The 18,199-nt window shown below is 35.6% G+C and overlaps 1 protein-coding gene across 1 annotated transcript; it reads right to left on the reverse strand.

Annotated features, from left to right (window-relative positions):
* Positions 1 to 3,083: 3,083 nt before the first annotated feature.
* ssuh2.2 (ssu-2 homolog, tandem duplicate 2) lies at positions 3,084 to 18,160 on the reverse strand. The gene is given in 13 exon segments (NM_001040377.1): positions 3,084 to 3,383; positions 4,991 to 5,098; positions 6,829 to 6,934; positions 8,015 to 8,107; positions 10,806 to 10,894; positions 10,986 to 11,048; positions 11,140 to 11,258; positions 14,064 to 14,124; positions 14,212 to 14,341; positions 16,494 to 16,563; positions 16,651 to 16,740; positions 17,039 to 17,091; positions 18,132 to 18,160. Coding segments are annotated over 13 exon segments (1,149 nt in total). The 5' UTR covers positions 18,155 to 18,160; the 3' UTR covers positions 3,084 to 3,239.
* Positions 18,161 to 18,199: the final 39 nt, after the last annotated feature.

Genomic DNA, 18,199 nt, shown 5'->3' on the forward strand with positions numbered 1-18,199 from the left:
AAGTTGCAATAATAAGGGTTTTACATCTAATACATTTTGTGTATTGAAGAGTAGGCTAACAATTGCAAAAAAAAAACAAAAAACAACAACAAATAAACAAACAAAAAAAAAACAATCATTTCTACTTTTTGCAAATGAACTCTTTATATAGGCCTATATTCAAAATAGCTGTAATATGATTAATAATGAAATTATAAAATGTAAAGTAGGCTAACTAATGTATAATAAGGTAACTCATGTAAGCCTAGTGTAGACTAATAGAATTTCTACTTTAAAGTCTCTTAAGTTGCAATAATAAGGGTTTTACATCTAAAACATTTTGTGTATTAAAGAGTAGGCCAACAATTGCAAAAAAAAAAAACAAAAAAAAAAACAACAACAACAACAAATAAACAAACAAACAAAAAAAAACAATCATTTATGCTTTTTGCAAATGAACTCTTTATATAGGCCTATATTCAAAATAGTTGTAATATGATAAATAATGAAATTATAAAATGTAAAGTAGGCTAACTAATGTATAATAAGGTAACTCATGTAAGCCTAGTGTAGACTAATAGAATTTCTACTTTAAAGTCTCTTAAGTTGCAATAATAAGGGTTTTACATCTAAAACATTTTGTGTATTAAAGAGTAGGCCAACAATTGCAAAAAAAAAAAACAAAAAAAAAAACAACAACAACAACAAATAAACAAACAAACAAAAAAAAAACAATCATTTATGCTTTTTGCAAATGAACTCTTTATATAGGCCTATATTCAAAATAGTTGTAATATGATAAATAATGAAATTATAAAATGTAAAGTAGGCTAACTAATGTATAATAAGGTAACTCATGTAAGCCTAGTGTAGACTAATAGAATTTCTACTTTAAAGTCTCTTAAGTTGCAAAAATAAGGATTTTACATCTAAAACATTTTATGTATTGAAGAGTATAAGAGTAGCAAGTATTGAAGAGTATTGAAGAGTATTGAAGAGTTGCAAGTAGGCCAACAATTGCAAAAAAACTAAACAAAAACAACAACAAATAAAGAAACAAACAAAAAAAACAATCATTTATACTTTTTGCAAATGAACTCTTTATATAGGCCTATATTCAAAATAGTTGTAATATGATTAATAATGAATATATATATATATATATATATATATATATATATATATATATATATATATATATATATATATATATATATATATATATATATATATATAAGGTCTGGATAATTCTGGTACATCTACAGGAATGTTATATTAACGTACACTATCCCTGTTCACTAAACAAATAAAATAAATGAATAAAATAAAGTTTATTGTGGTCCATTAATATGGTGTCTGGTTATGATACAAAAAAATGTTTGCGTCAGTGTGTGATGGTTTGGGTGGTTTACAAGGACAAAAATGTGTATAATGAAATGGGTATGACCTAGGTACTACAATGTTGAGGTTGTTTATGAGGACATTGCGACCTTGTAATTTAAAGTGCTTAAAAATCATATTTCGTTTGATCTTTTGACATAGAAAATTGGCCAGAGCTCACCTGTGATTGGTGGGTTTAGGGGTAAGGTAAGCCATAAATTGTAATGAGTGATGTTTACAGTTTATAATACATTATGCCTAAAGGGAATCCACATAAAGCATCAATACCAACGTTTGTGTGTGTGCGTGTTGTGCTTTGAAAACTGACCAACCCAGGCTCATTCTGAAAACATACTCCTATATCCAATTCTGGAGAGCTCCAAGCACTTTTTTTTGCAGTTTTTGCTATCGTGAATCCACCAGAGGCCGCCGTGTATGCTTTTTTTAAATCTCAAATTTCTCTCGCGAGTGCCATTCGCGCCTGTTGTTCTTGCATAAATCCACCAGAGGCCGCTGTCGACTGACTGACTAAAGCCCAACCCTAATTCTAATTTTGCATTCCCAGCCACTACTTTTCTGGCAGGGTATTTGAGTGTCACCGACTGTCAGAATGTTGTGGGACTGCTATACAAGAGTTAATATTATGGATTATAAATAGTGAAATTTAACGTTTTTTATTTTGGCTTTTTTTTTTTCAGAGCACAACGGTAAAACACAAACGCGTTAATGCATTAATTAATGCATTAAAACATAGTATTGTTTGTTGTAAAAATTCGTAATAATGACAAACAAAATACAAATTTGTGGATCTCCTTCCGGGTGCTGCTATGCAGCTGTTGTGGCTGATGTTTTCTGGGAAATTTTCTTACCCCTTGGTTTCGAGTGTGGTCCTGAAAAATTTCCATTCGAAGGGCTATCTCCCCCTTCCCCTTAGCCCTTCTCCTTCAAGATTAAGAAAATTGGGACACCCTTACCCCTTCACGTGCTAAGGGGTAGAATTGGAATTGGGCCTAACTAAATGACCGACCCTCCCTCCTCTTTCCCTAATCCCAACCAATAGTGTTTTCAAAAGCACAGATTGACCCCCCACCCCCCAAATTTTACAATGTTTTCAGATTTTATCACATTCTCACCCTGTTATTTTTTGGCTTTTGTTTTTGTCTCACCTGCGTTCTGGAACCGTTCTTCGCCAGACTCAAACCCTGTCAACATGACCAACTCCATTTTGTGTCTCGAGTCAACCGGTGTACATGTTGAGCCACAGGACAAACTGGTAACAGCAAAACTGCTGTCCATGGGGAGATAAGCGGTCAGCTGGTAAATGTAAAAAGGAACTGCATCATACCGTCCTGTAGCGTTAATTTTAAATATGAAATGCAGCCATACATACCTCTGTCTACATAATATGCGATCTCCAGAAATGTATATAGAACTGCGTTTTCAGAATGAGCCTATGTTGCAACTAACTGTAACTAGATCAAATGTAACTGTAATTTATAGAGTTTATAGATTTGAGTAAAATGTTGTGTTTGATTCTGACGACATTCCTTCCAATATCAAATAACAATATTGTCATTTATAGTAGTTTTTTAGAACAAAAAATATTGAAAATCAGGGCTATTCCATCAACTATTAATTTCTGAAGTTAAAACACTGGAAACATGCCGTCTAAAATTGAATAAAAACTGACAATATCTGAAAACATGGCAGCTCTTTCATTTTCATGCATCCAAAAAAAATCCCTTTTATTTAAGATGGAGAAGGAATGTCTTCAGTAGTTTAGAGAATAAAACATGCTCAAACACATACATGTAATTCATACATGTATGATCATGCATGTTTTATAATAAACATTCAATTGTGGTTCTTCCCCTGCATGTTTAAAGGATGGAGCAGCAGCAGCATTTGGCAGGGTAATCCTTGGTGAAAACTTTGTGTTCGGTTCCATAAACAAAATAAATGTGGGTTTTCTCCTTCCAGATGTAATGAACTCGTGTGATAGGAATCAGCTCGATGGTCTGCCTCTGGAAAATGAAAAAAAAAAAACAAACTCACAAGGTTAGAGCATGTCTAGTCCTTACAGCTTTACTATTTTTTCTAGGGGAGTTGTTAAAGATTATTATGCAAATTTGTGATTATGCAAATTTGTCCAATGTAGGTTAAGTAAGCCTGAAAATATTGACATGGTGTTTCAAGTAGTTTTTTGGGCGAGTTCACATTCACAAACAGCCACATCATACAATACATGAACTGTATTTAAAATAATTGTATTAAACAGCATTATTTGTTTTTCACAAAGGGTAACTAGGGGTCCGTTCTTCGTACCTCGCTTAAATGATCTAAGATGATTTGGCAGATCCTGGATCTTTTAATCTTGATAACTGATCTCTCGCTAATTTGGTTCTTCAAACAAGTTCGCGAATCAGATTAGAATGTCTAGATAAACTGATCTGAGATCGCTGCGTGTGTTGTGAAGGACAGATATATCGATCCTCAAAATCATGATCAGAAATGCAACGATTGGCTGACGGCACAGCAGCGTAATGACATCATCTGATTAATATTCAATTATCCATGTGAGCAAAATTACATCAAATTAGCAGTAAACGGTTTGTTAAATATGACACGCAGTAACTTTTCACATTTGTTGTGAGCTGCAGGCTTTACACTTTCATGTGTCAAGAGTATTCATCATGTATTTCAATGCATATCAATGTATTTAGTTCTACATTTAGAAAAGATTTTCTTTATTATAGTAGCTGTTTTTTAATCAGTGTAAAGAATAACTGGTTGTTTACAAAAGCCTTTTGATATTGGTAAAGGCGTCTGCAACTTTTGTGAAGCATCAAATCACCGTCATATTAACAAAACATGTTTATGACTGCATAATTGTATTATTGCTTTAAAAAAAGTCACATATTGTGCATTTCTTTTATACACAATTTGTACTAAAGTGATCTAAAAAGTTCACATCAATAAGTTTTCTCTTTGCACCACCAGGTGGCAGTCTTTGTACCATTTTAATTTCGAGGGTGCAGATTGCATACGTTTTATTATGTATAACTTTATTTATTTTATTAATAACAATAACTTTATATATATAGTTAAAAAATATTTACTCTTTTCCCAAGTGTATATAACTTTTACTGTAAGAAAATATCAGAATTCTGAACATACTTTCTGTATTATCTTTGCTTGAACTAAGCCGATCTAATCCTGTTTATATGAATTGAACCTGCTCCCGATCAGGTTTGACCTAGCAGAACTGTTGCCATGACAACAACTCTCGGATCAGCTTTGAAGAACGAAACGATCCTGGATCGTGTCAAATCGTCAACATCCAAATCCAGCTAACTGAGTAATCCACGTACGAAGAACGGACCCTAGGTCTGTTTTTTATTTGTATTCCTAGTCAGCGTTGTGTCTCGTTTGTTTAAATATGTTGGAATATCCAGACCATATTACAGTATGCTGTTAACGCAAGCTCTAATCTGCTTTCTTCAAGGAATTTCTGGATGTGAGTCAACAGGAAGAGGTTATTTAATTAATTCCTGGAAGTGGGAGTGGGAGGCTGAGATGTGGCCTTAAAGAGACAAGTGCACATATTTAGTGTACAGGGTTTATACTCTACCTGTTGGAGAATACGACAAGTGGTGCAGAACTGAGCCTGATGTTCCCTCACAGCACTTTCAGACACTGCGTTCACCGAGCGGTCGGGAAAATTGACAACTGGGTAAACCTGCAATGAAGAGCCAATGCTTTAGGGTAAGTTTAGATGACAAAGATGTACTAAAATCAAATATACAGTATAGACAAGGGTAGGACAATGTTGACCAATTTGGCATTGTACGTTGTCTTATGGGAAACATCGCGATGGATGATGGCATCTTCATCATAGGCGGCGATGAATTAATTATTTATGAATAATTAATTAATTCATCACAAATTAATTATTTGTAGCCTACCACTTCAACTACCTAACTCATATTGTCTTTGTTTGGCCCATAAACAAATCACAAATAATTAAAGATAAGTTACACACAAATAACCACCTGTCATTACTTTTTCCGCGAGACTCTGGCATGAATAGGCAGAGTGATCTGTGTCGATATAATGGCGTCACCAAACTTGGTTGGTAAAAAAAGGTGCACAACCAACAGGAACCGACCAACAGTATCTGAAGTTTTCGCTAAAATGACTAAGTACAAGCGTGAAAGCAAATGATTGAAGCAGTGTACTGACGCTGTGACACGTTACCTGACAGATTACAAAACACTGAAGAATCATTAGATAGAGACAAGATTAATTAAATGTCCCGCTTAACAACTATAATGAGACGCGATCCAGCGGTACATCCTTGACTGTCCAACGTGCACTGCTCTCTGGGGTTTTGAGCTCAAAGCCCCCGCTGACTGCATGGCGCTCAGACATGCGTATATGTATGCGCACAAAAGGTAAAAAGCTTTATGTTTGCGCCTTTGAGAGTGTTTAAACAAGAAAGAAAAGTGTGAAAATATTAAGGTCTGTTTGAGAAAAGTGTATAAAGCGTGCAGTGAGGGGTTTTACAGCCTTAGAACATTTATAATAATTGTAAAAAAAATTAAGATGACTACTTCACAGATTTTACCTACAGTTGAAGTCAGAATTATTAGCCCTCCTTTGATTTTTTTCCCTTTATTTTATATATTTCCTAAATGATGTTGAACAGAGCAAAGAAATTTTCACAGTATGTCTGATAATATTTTTTCTTCTGGAAAAAGCCTTATTTGTTTTATTTCGGCTATTAATTTTTTAAACACCATTTAAAGGACAAAATTATTAGCCCTTTTAAGCTAATTTTTGTCTGATTATCTGCAGAACAAACCATCGTTATACAATAACTTGATAATGACTCTAACCTGCCTAGTTAACCTAATTATCCTAGTTAAGCCTTTAAATGTCACTTTAAGCTGTATAGAAGTGTCTTGAAAAATATCTAGTAAAATATTCTGTACTGTCATCATGACAAAGATAAAATAAATCAGTTATTAGAGATAAGTTGTTAAAACCATTTTGTTTAGAAATGTGCTGAAAAAATCTTCTCTCCATTTAACAGAAATTGGGGAAAAAAATAAACAGGGGGTTTAATAATTCAGGGGGCTAATAATTCTGACTTCAACTGTATATCGGGGTTATTTTTAGAACGTAACTCCGATACACAACGGACTACAGTATATCATACTGTAAATGGGTTTTATCTTTCCTCTTATATTTTGCTGCTGCACTTTTAAGAAATTCCCTTTTTGCACTTGAAATTTGCAATGTGAAGATATTTTTAATAACAGACTTCACTGACCAACACTGAAATATTTCTGAAGGACATGCTTAGCTTCGGTTGTTTGTGGGATGTTTTCCAGCTTTTGTTCTCGCGCAACGGAAAATTCCTTTAAATAGCAAAGTAATTCTGAGCACCATGTTGTGTTTGCTCACCATTGGAGCCATATCAGTAAGCAGCTTCTCTCCAGTGATTTGATCAAGGAGGTCAACAGGGAATCCTGAACCCTTGTCAATGACAGACACGTGCATGTTGTTTTTCCTGAGAAGATAAAAAGTGAGCATTAGCTCATTTGAACACAGCAAGCCAGGGGTGTCCAAACTCGGTCCTGGAGGGCCAGTGTCCTGCACATTTTAGTTTCAACCAATTCAACCAAATTAAACACACCTGGACCAGCTAATCAAGCTTTATCTGGGTACACTAGAAACTTCCAGGGAGGTGTGTTGAAGAAAGTTGGAGCTGAACTATGCAGGACACCAGCCCTCCAGGACTGAGTTTGGACAGCCCTGCAGTAAGCTTTACAATGGCCCCTTTCACACAGTGATACCGGTGTAAATCCGGAACGACTTTACCGGTAAATCCAAAAAAGCGCTGTTCACACAGGCGAGGACGTTACGGAATTTTTCCGGAAAAGAGCATTCACACATCCATCGCAAAATGCCGCTAAATTCTGACATCATTAACCAGATATGACCTCTAAACGGCTGCGCTTGTGTTTGTAAACGTTTGACTTCATTAAAAACTCTTTGGATGGATCAGTATTGAGTACAACTCCAATGAAAACATGTAGAGGAACACTTTCGCATGTCGAGATGTTCATGATATGTGTGTGTGCTGGCGCTTTGGGCGCTCACTTGCACACGCAAAGCTTGAAGGTAAACAAACAATGGATTATCATAAACATTTTATCGATAATTATTTACACAGTTAGCATTTAGAAGGAACATAGAAACGTTATCTGACTAACATCTAGCAGCTAAAGGTGTCTGGAAAAATATTCAAAGGCTTTTATTCTCATAAACCGCGCGCACGTGAATGCGTGTGACTGTTCTGATTGGCTAAAGCAGGTGTCTCCAGTCAGCACGTTCTAGACGTGGACGCGCTCTTTCCGACAATCTTTCTCCTGCATTCACATGACGCAGCATTCCGGCAAATTACCGGTAATGTTACAACTTCTCTTTCCGGAAAATAGCCAGAACGAATTTACCGGTATTTTCAAAAAGGGCCTGTTCACACATACAACCTTTCCGGAAAATTGCCGGTAATCTTCCGGAAAGGTCTGTATGTGTGAAAGGGGCTAATGTGTGTTGTGAAAATCAACCATAGCTAAAGTTATCTTACCATGTAACTATCAGTTTGATGAAGCAGAGAAGCTTTCCGTGACCTTGGCAAGTTTTGCAAGTGATTGAACCGACTCCTCCACATGAATGACACCTGGAAAACAGATTTAAATTTTAAGCACAATACTTCTGTTTTGTTCTCTTGTGGTGATAGAAAAAGTTCTAAACAAAGCCAAAGCCGAACATTTTAATAAAATGAGCGAAGCATTTATTCAACTATTCACTCATAAAGACATGGTGAGTCCCATACAGGATATACCGCCCTCTGAAGGGCACTACTGAGTAAAAACAATTATAGTCGCCATATTGAAGTGTCATTACAAACTGAAATGTATAAAACTGGCCACTATGGCTGCATTCCAGTCTAATTTTTTATGCCCTTCACTCATTTACATCCCCTCAGATGTACGTCATTGTTTACATCACACAAGTGTCCACTACTGGTGGAGCATCTCAATGGGTTTAAATGGAATGCTCTAAAACCTTGAGCACTACTGAACTACACTGTTGTGATGTCACAATCATGTTGCATTGTGGGACATATAGGTGCTGCAGAGGACCTATAAAGCAGAGATCGAGGGTATGCCCATGTAAGATTCACTCGTAAATTTAATAAAGTGAAATGTACTTCAAAAAGGCAGCACAGATTCCCCTGTAAAGGAAACAAGTGAAGCTTGAGAGTGCATGATGAGACCCAGGTACACAATCACAGACTGTGTTTTTCCACCATTTATAAATTTAACACTGATGTTAATATAAAAAAATACATTTAAAACAATTTAATAGTTACAAAACTATAATTAAGGAACAAATTATGTCTTTGATAACTGGAAAGGAATAATTGAACCTATCAGTTTACAATATACTGATGGCTAGGCTTTATTGGTGATAATGGTTTGGACCGTTATTGTCTTTTTAGCATAAGAAGAGGACAGAAACTAGCCAGACAGTAAATGCGTCAATTGTGGGGCGGGCTAAATCTAAAAAAAAAAAAAAACATGTACTCTTTTTGCTTTTATTCTATATTTATACAACAGTTCTGTCTGGTTCTCAAATCTGATTGGCTAATAGCCGTGTGATATTCTGCAATATCAGAACTCGTACAGCCTCTTTACCCTTTGTGTATTACTCCGCCCACATACAGCCAGAAAAAGCAGACACTACAGATCTAAAGTTTAAGATGCACGCTCAACTGTTTAACTGTCAGCTCATGATTTGAATCCGGAAGAAAGTAGTTCCTCATACAAAGGGGTTTTTGAGACTCTCCATGTTTGATTTTGTTTTTATATACACAATTATGCCGTCAAACTGTTGTATAAACGCAATATCACACTCGTAGCAGTGCGATATGGCTGTATATCGGCACTGGTGGGGCCACTAAGGCAATGCACCAACGCACGCCTCCCACCAGTGCCGATATACAGCCATATCGCACTGCTACTTGTGTGATATTGCTCATATATATATACATATAAATATATATATATATATATATATATATATATATATATATATATATATATATATATATATATATATATATATTTGTAGAGCAACCCATGTTCTCTTGTCATTAAAATTTTAATCAACTAAAACTTTAAACTTTAATATGTAAAACTGTCTGAGATATGAACGAAAGCAAGTAATGCATCAAAGTTTGATTAAATTTTTTTGAATGGTTATGAAAAATCTTTATAATAATTAAAATAATTTATAAAATATAAAAAAAAAACTATTTGTTTAAAAATACTGAATGATAATAATGATATGACGTAGTTCCGGAAACGATCTGCTCCTCTGTTTATCTGTCTTACTTTACGGTCAGTTTCTTTTGACCGCCCCCTGTCATTTTAAAGAATATCCTTATGGCAAACGTGTCAAGTATAAAAGACTTGTCCGTTTCGTGAGGTGCGCGTACAGTTAGCAGAGCTCCCCAATGCGGCGCCAGGTGAAAGTATAAATCAAGCTTTAGAAAGCTTTAGAAATAAGGATGAGCCCTCCAGATTGGAACGCACTTGCAGTCACTTGCTTTGTTTCTAAATCAATCAGATGTTTTGAATAAATCATTTCAATAAAAGATTTAATTACTTAGTATGGGCAACACGGCAGCTCAGTGGTTAGCACTGTTGCCTCACAGCAAGGAGTCTCGGCTGGGCCAGTTGGCATTCCAATGTGGAGTTTGCATATTCCCCCGTGTTGGTGTGGGTTTCCTCGAACTGCTCCGGTTTCTCCCACAGTCCAAAGACGTGTGCGGTAGGTGAATAACTGAATTGGTCATAGGGTATGAGTGTGAATGAGTGTGTTTGGATGTTTCCCAGTACTGGGTTGCAGCTGGAAAGACATCCACAGGGTTTATTCCGCTGTGGCGACCCCTGATAAATAAAGGGACTAAGCCAAAGGAAAATGAATGAATAAATGACTTAGCATCATGTTTATTTATCCATGGCAGGCCTAAAACAGCTAAAATACCAGCACAATAACACACCCAACAACATGTATTTATTATAAAAAAAATCTTGGTATGGTATGGTTGCATACTCTTCAGCCAAAGCTGAAATTACAGAAATTCCATGAATTATTTCAATAGTATCTGGATGCAGCGATGCAATCTCAGACACAATGCACTCAATGGAGCGAGTGATATCACTGTGATGGGTAGGGTTAGGGGTGAGGTTAGGTGAGCCCATTAAAAAGCATTGGATGCAGCTCAGATTGCACAGCACCAGGTCTGCATCCAGACCCCTCTCAATTATTCTGATTATTATACAAGATGCTGGACTTAAAAAAAATACCTAATCATGCCAGAGCCACTACATGAACCACAGCGCTGACGTTCAGGAGAGGACCTCCATCCCGTGCCAGAGCAGTGTCCACAGCGAGTCTGAAACAACACAAGTGTAATAAGAAAAAAAAAAACACAAAGAAAATACAGAAGTAAATATAAAAAAAGAGTATCTGATAATCATACTTACCCTGCCTGAATTTACACATTTACTGCAAGCAGATCTGCCGAGATTCAGGCATGAGTGACAACCCTGTATTTAAAATACACAAGAAAATGACTAAAAACAATCAAGTTAATGATTGTGATGAATAACAAAGTTTTTTATTTTTATTTTTTTTTACTTTGACAGTGGATGTGTGAGGAACACGGATTGATTTTTTACAGTCTTGGAAGAGGGACGGTATGGGCACCGGGATGCTCCACGCAGCAGGAGCCATTCCAACTCCATCCACCACCTGACCTGATAAATGAAGAGCGTACTTAATGGCACAGTTCACCCAAAAATGTACATATCCTCACCATTTACTCACACAAAGGTTTTAAAATTTTATGAGCTTCTTATATTATGAAAAATGATGCAAAAAAGCAGACAGTGAAGTTCATAGTAAGAACTAAAAATACTATGGTAGTTCTTTTGTGTTTAACAGAAGAAAGAAACGCAAACCAGTTGGGAACAAGTGGAGGATGAATAAATGATGACAAGCATTTCGTTTTTTGGGAGAACTGTGCTATATTCCTGTGTATTTATAAAGCAGCACACCTCCAGTGCTTTCTTGCTTTTATATAATAATTACCGTACAATGCAAATGTGTAAGTATTTTGCTCTATTTGCTTTTTTGCTCTATTTTACATTTTTTTTTTCATTCTAATGGGAAGAAAAGCTTTTTAAGTGTTTCTGTTTTTGCACTTACAATCATTACAAGGAACACCTGTTCAACTGCTCATTAAAGCAAATTTCTACTCAGCCAATCACATGACAGCAACTCAATTTATTTAGGCATGCAGACATGGTCAAGATGATCTGCTGCAGTTCAAACCGAGCAACAGAATGCGGAAGAAAGATTATTTAAGTGAATGTGGCAGAGTTGTTGGTGCCAGACGAGCTGGTCTGAGTATTTCAGAAACTGCTGATCGACTGGAATTTTCACGCACAATCATCTGTGGGGTTTACAGAGAATGGTCCGAGGGAGAAAAATATCCAGTGAGCAGCAGTTCTGTGGGCGCAAATACCTTGTTGCTAGAGGTCAGAAGAGAATGGAAAAGACTGGTTCGAGCTGATAGAAAGGCAACAGTGACTCAAAAAGGTACTCTTTACAACCGAGGTATGCGGAAGATCATCTCTGAATGCACAACATGCCCAACCTTGAGGTGGATAGGCTACAACAGCAGAAGACCACACCGCAAGAACAGGAAACTGAGGCTTTGAGTAGCACAGGCTCACCAAGAAGATTGGAAAAACATTGCCTGGTCTGATGATTCTCGATTTCTGCTGACATTCAGATGATAGGGTCAGAATTTAAAGTCAACAACATGAAAGCATGGATCCAGTCTAGCATCAACGGTTCAGGCTGCTGGTTGTGATGTAATGGTGTGGGGAATATTTTCTTGGCACACTTTGGGCCCATTATTACCAATTCAGTATTGTGTCAACGCCACAGCCTACTTAAGTATTGTTACTGACCATGTCCATCTCTTTATGACCCCAGTGTACCCATCTTCTGATGGATAACGATTTCTTGAACATGACCATGAGTTCACTGTACTCAAATGGCCTACACAGTCAACAGATCTCAATCCAACAGAGCACCTTTTAGATGTGGTGGAACAGGAGATTCACATCATGGAATATTTCCAGAACCTTGTTGAATCTATGCCACAAAGGATTAAGGCAGTTTTGAAGGCAAAGCTGGCACTAGTAAGGTGTACCTAATAATGTGACCGGTAAGTGTAATTACTATTAAAGGCGACACTATTTTCTCTGCACTGAGCCATAACTATTGACATCCACTAGGGATGTAACGGTATCAGAATTTCACGGTACGGTAATACCTCGGTATGAATGTCACGGTACGGTATTTATTGAATCATTTACAGGAAAAAACAAAACTTATGAAAATACTCCAAAAAAGTGCCAAAAGTGTCAATGACATACAAATTAGCCATCTATCTGTAAGCTTTGAAACAGGAACTTCAATTTTAATAACAAAAAAATTTTAAACCATGTAAAAAAATAAAGTTTCAATTTAGTATTGTTGAAAACTCATCACATTCAACATTTAATCACTCACTCACTTAGATAGAGATGGGTTTAAAGGAAAATTATCATATAAATATAATCTGGTAAAAGCTGGTATCTCTGGGTATTTACAATGTCCCCTGCAACAGAAAAAAACCCTCTCATTTGGGACTGAGGTTTCTGGGACAAGAGAGATATGACTTGGCCCAGGTTGACAGCAGTGGGTAACGTTGTGCATTGTCTTTCCCCCACTTGAGAGGACAAACTATGAGTAAGATAGAGGTCTCATGTCTGCATCAATCTGAACAGTGAAATGACAACACCGCTATTCAGTACGCGCGTGACAACACAGCTAATAAGAACTCGCGTGACAACACCGCTATTCAGTACGCGCGCGGCGACAACACCCGCTTTAAAGTTTTCCAGCTCTTTTTCATCCCCGCTTCTAGCAGCACACTCCATTTCCGCATTACTGGATCTGTAGCGACAACAGACCGCAAGGGATGATGGTCAAGCATGGGCTGATGGGAATTGTAGTTTCCGCTACCTCCCGTTCGCTTCATTCGCCTGAGCAAATTTTCTCAGAAGACCTATAGTTTTACCGAGTCATGCGACTACGGTAATATCGAAAAAAATTAATATTGCGGTATGACAGTATTTACAATAGCGTTACATCCCTAACATCCACAGCTCTTACATAAACCTATACAGTTTTAATTATATCTGTATTGTGAAGGTTTTACTGAGGGACATGTTACACAGTTTGCTTGAAAATATACAATATTGCATTTTTTTATACTAGTTGGAAAATGTATTTATTTTCTAGCTATGGAGTGAAACCTTTGATACTAATATGTAAAAAAAAGAAACTAATTTGAATCCAAGCCAATATTTGTGCTAAAAATCTATGCAAATTACTCCTCAGATGGAGATGGAAACTTCTTGTCTGCGTTTTAACACAATATGATTATAATACCTTATACATCAGTTTCTTAACATCTCCCGCATAAGAAGAGTTTGGTAACTCACCATTGTAGGGTTCACTGTCCCATTCTGTGGTTCTGGTCTCTGTAAAAGTCTCCAGTCGGTACTGTAAGGACATGTAAATGTTATTAATATAAAAGTTAATGCCATCATTATATAGTCAGGAGAGATATTTATGAGTGTTGATACTAACCCGATATGTGTTGAGGGACTGCAGGTCTGTGAACACCATCTCTTTGACTGGTTTAGAGCTGTAACAGCATTTACTGGACACATAATTGGTGAAGGCCTCCTGTGCAAGTTCTTCACTGATCGCAGGAATGCTGAGGACACCACATGGAAACTTTAGATGGGTTTGTATCATTCAGACTTCACTTATTACAATTAAAGGCTCTATTTTGACGGTCCGTGCGCAGAGTTTATTTTCTTAATGAGTTATAGGTGTGTTTTGAGAATAAACCAATTAGAGTCTCATCTCCCATTCCCTTTAAGAGCCAGCTGCGTCGCGCCAAGAGCGCATTCGCTATTTACAGGACGCAAATTAAGTGTAAGTGGAAAAAAATAGCATTTCACAAGCAAACAGTTAACAGTTAACAGTTTTTTAACAGAAAACTGTTAAACAGAGCATCTACTGCGTGAGAATGAGAGATAATGGAACACTTTCACTTTCGCTCTTGGATAGGGAAACCTTTACGCACAGACATCAATTAGCCTATAAATAAGTAATTTTGTTTGTTAAGCGCAAATATTCGTTTCAAAACTATTTCTAAATTTAGTTATAATTTCCAGCAAACGAATAAATGAATAATAATAACAAAATGTGCTCAAAAACCTGAATTATATCCTCAAACACATGCTGTGCCCCTTATGGTCTAAAACCTGACAGGTGGGCAAATCTAAGCTTGTTTTTAATTAAACAAATATAAATATGGATATAATAAATAATACTGCTAATAATAATAACATTATACAAAAGCAAATTGTTATGAATGAACTGAAAAAGCCTCCCGAGATGAAGAAGACATAAATGCAGTGATTTTTCATATTTATGTAGGCTAGAAAATAATATGTTTTGTAATATTTTAATCCTTTATATTTATATTCTATATCTATTCTTATTATATCCTATATATATCCTTAATATTTAAATTTTTTCATATGTAAAGATATTTCCCTATTGCTCTCTTGTGCGTATTAAGCAGTGCGTAAGCGAGGAGTTTAGATCGGGTTATTTTTGGTCTAATGAAAAATCTATTATAGATTCTCAAAATAGCAACGCGCCAGCGGTCAGCCTCAGAACGCCTTCCTTTTTAGACCAGAACGCCTATGGGCGCACAAATGAGCGCTAATGCATTTGCTATTTAAACAGCGTAGCGCAACGCCTCAATACGACTCTTGCGCCAAGCTGAAACTACCAAAAGACTATTGAGCTGCGCCTTGCGCCACACTGCGCCGGGTGTATGATAGGGCCCTAAGAGTTTATATGTTACAATTATCGCCTTCTTCTTGCAATTTTGATGTTTTTCTTAATAATCGTGAGTTTATTTCTTTTAGATTCTGAGATTATACAGTGTCTAGCCATTCCAATTTTGTTTCATTTTGTTTTGTACATATCACTCAAAAATTCTGACTTAATACAATTCTTCTCACAAACCTGACTTTATTTCTCACCATTTTGACTATATTTCTTTCATTTCTGAGTTACCTTGCCATTCCAATTTTATTACTTCTAAGTTTATCTTGAAATTATTACAATACTGACTTAATTTCTGATTACTCTTGAGTTTATTTTCTGAATTTCTCACAGTTTAGCCATCTTATATCTTGTATTTCTGACAACTAAGTTTATAAAGTCAAAGTTGTGACACCAACTTATAATTCTTAGAAATCAAGTCAACTGCAAGACTTGGAAAATTTTAAATAAATGTCTGATTTAAAAAAAATAAAAATAAATTTTATATATATATATATATATATATATATATATATATATATATATATATATATATATATATATATATATATATATATATATATATATATATTTTTTTTTTTTTTTATAAACATCATTCCAAAATAAATCAGAAAAAAATCACAATTACTTTTATTATTTAGATTTGAATGCATTTAGATATGTTAAGCTATTGATTGGGAAATGACGTGGGAAAATGCATGGCATGACAATGACTCAGAAATAAGGTGTAGCTAAATAAATAAATGAATCCAGAATTGCCTCATTCATTAATTCAGAACATGTCAAGAAAACCAGGCAGAAACAATCACTAGCATTATTATAGACACGACACTTTAGCCTAAATTTAACTCTAACTGGCAAGGAAATAATAAATATTAAATGTACCTGTTCTAAAACAGAATTAGATATTATTTCTTTATATTTTCACAAAGAAAATGCATTATGATTATAACTGTTGCTCAGTTTATGTATTTTACACTTCAATGCCACTCAAATCTTACTCAAAGCGTCTCTCGGGAGCTCTGGATGGGGCTTCTGGTTGTCGCGATCCAAAATCAGATGGTGGAATAACTGAGGGTGAAATAAAAGACTCACTGTCACATTCATTACATGCATCTCACTCCTAGATTCAGATTAAGCTGCTGAAATAGTTCTCACTATTTGGTCCAAGGCGCTCATATCCAGGAACCACAGGCATCAAATCTGAAGGAGGAGCCGTCGCCCCATTATTTGCCTCTGTGTTCGGATCTGTGTAATGCACAACATAACTTTACTTCTTCATACTATCTGATTTCTTTAAACTCTTTACTTTTTAGCTATATCTGTGTTGTTCATGTTACGACAAAACAGGAAACTTGTATCTAATGATTATGATAAGGCTTGCAGCATTAAAAAAAGGATGACTTTTTTTTCTGATTTGAATCAGTCCACATGCTTGTGCTTCACACATTCTGGGTTTAGATATAATGTAAATATGTCACTAATGTGTAAAACTTTGTTATGTTATGCTTGAGTACATCATTTAAAAACAAAAAAATTTGATTACCTGCATAAGATCCAGCAGGACACGAAGGGACAGAATGGACTTCATCCTGGTCACTGTGGCAAAAACAAATAAAACCAAAATAAAATTGTGTTGCATATAAAATACAGCCTGTAGCCAGGAAGGGTTCGAGTGGTTCGAAAAACCCCTTCCCCATCTGACAAAGTCCAGAATGTGGCCACTACATGGGCTCATTTTTCCCATTTCAGACTACTATGCCACCATAAATTGTGAAAATAACTGATAGGAGAAGACAAATTTAATTTTTAATAATTCAAATGGACAAATTCTGACTGAGGAAAGTTGAATGAGCTGGCCAGTTTGTTTATTATTTTTTAATTAACTTTAAGTTTTAATTCTTCTTTTTTTAAATATTGAATGATAATAAATTTGTAATTTATAAATAATTTTTAAATAGTTATTTTATAATTTTTAATTCTAATCTCATAATATTATTTATAAAACTGTAATAACTTCACATTTGTAAATATACACTTCGTAGTCAAATAATATTGTAAGCACATTGACAAAATTGTAGAAAATATTTTTGGTACATCAAAAAGAGTGGTTATCTAACAAGCTATTCCAGCAAAGCTTATCCTTACGTTATAGTTACCTAAAATATCACTAAAATGCATATTACAAAAAATAACCTCATAATTGTATAGAAAATCAGGCGTATAACTGGAAAAAAGTCCACTTTTTTCAGAGAAAAGAATCACCCCTTTCAATATGCTGGCTATGGCTACGAATTTCAAGTTGATGAGATTCATGTATGTCACCGCTTTTTTGTTTAATTCAGGCTGTGTTGTTACCAGATAGTAAACTAACATCCCCCATATGAAAGTCCACCAAGGTTTTGCAACAAATAACACACCCACAAAACACAATTGTTGTTAAACCATCATAACCACAAATTAACTCCCTTTTATTATACTTTTACCATGGCATTAAACATGCCCTTATAAAAATACGCAAAAAAACATGGTTACTTTAAACACCACAGGCAACAACCCTGGCATTACACGTAGACTACTTATTAAGGTAGCCACTTCCTAAAGATCTTTTCTTCTGTCGGTAAATTTAACAAACATACCTCAGCAAATGCGTCCTGTCCATCGTTCAGTGATAGTTTCGACTAACTTTCGTTTTGTGAGAAGTGGG

This window comes from Danio rerio, chromosome 22, assembly GCF_052040795.2.
Source record: "Danio rerio strain M-AB ecotype USA chromosome 22, GRCz13ab, whole genome shotgun sequence".
Lineage (NCBI taxonomy): Eukaryota > Metazoa > Chordata > Actinopteri > Cypriniformes > Danionidae > Danio > Danio rerio.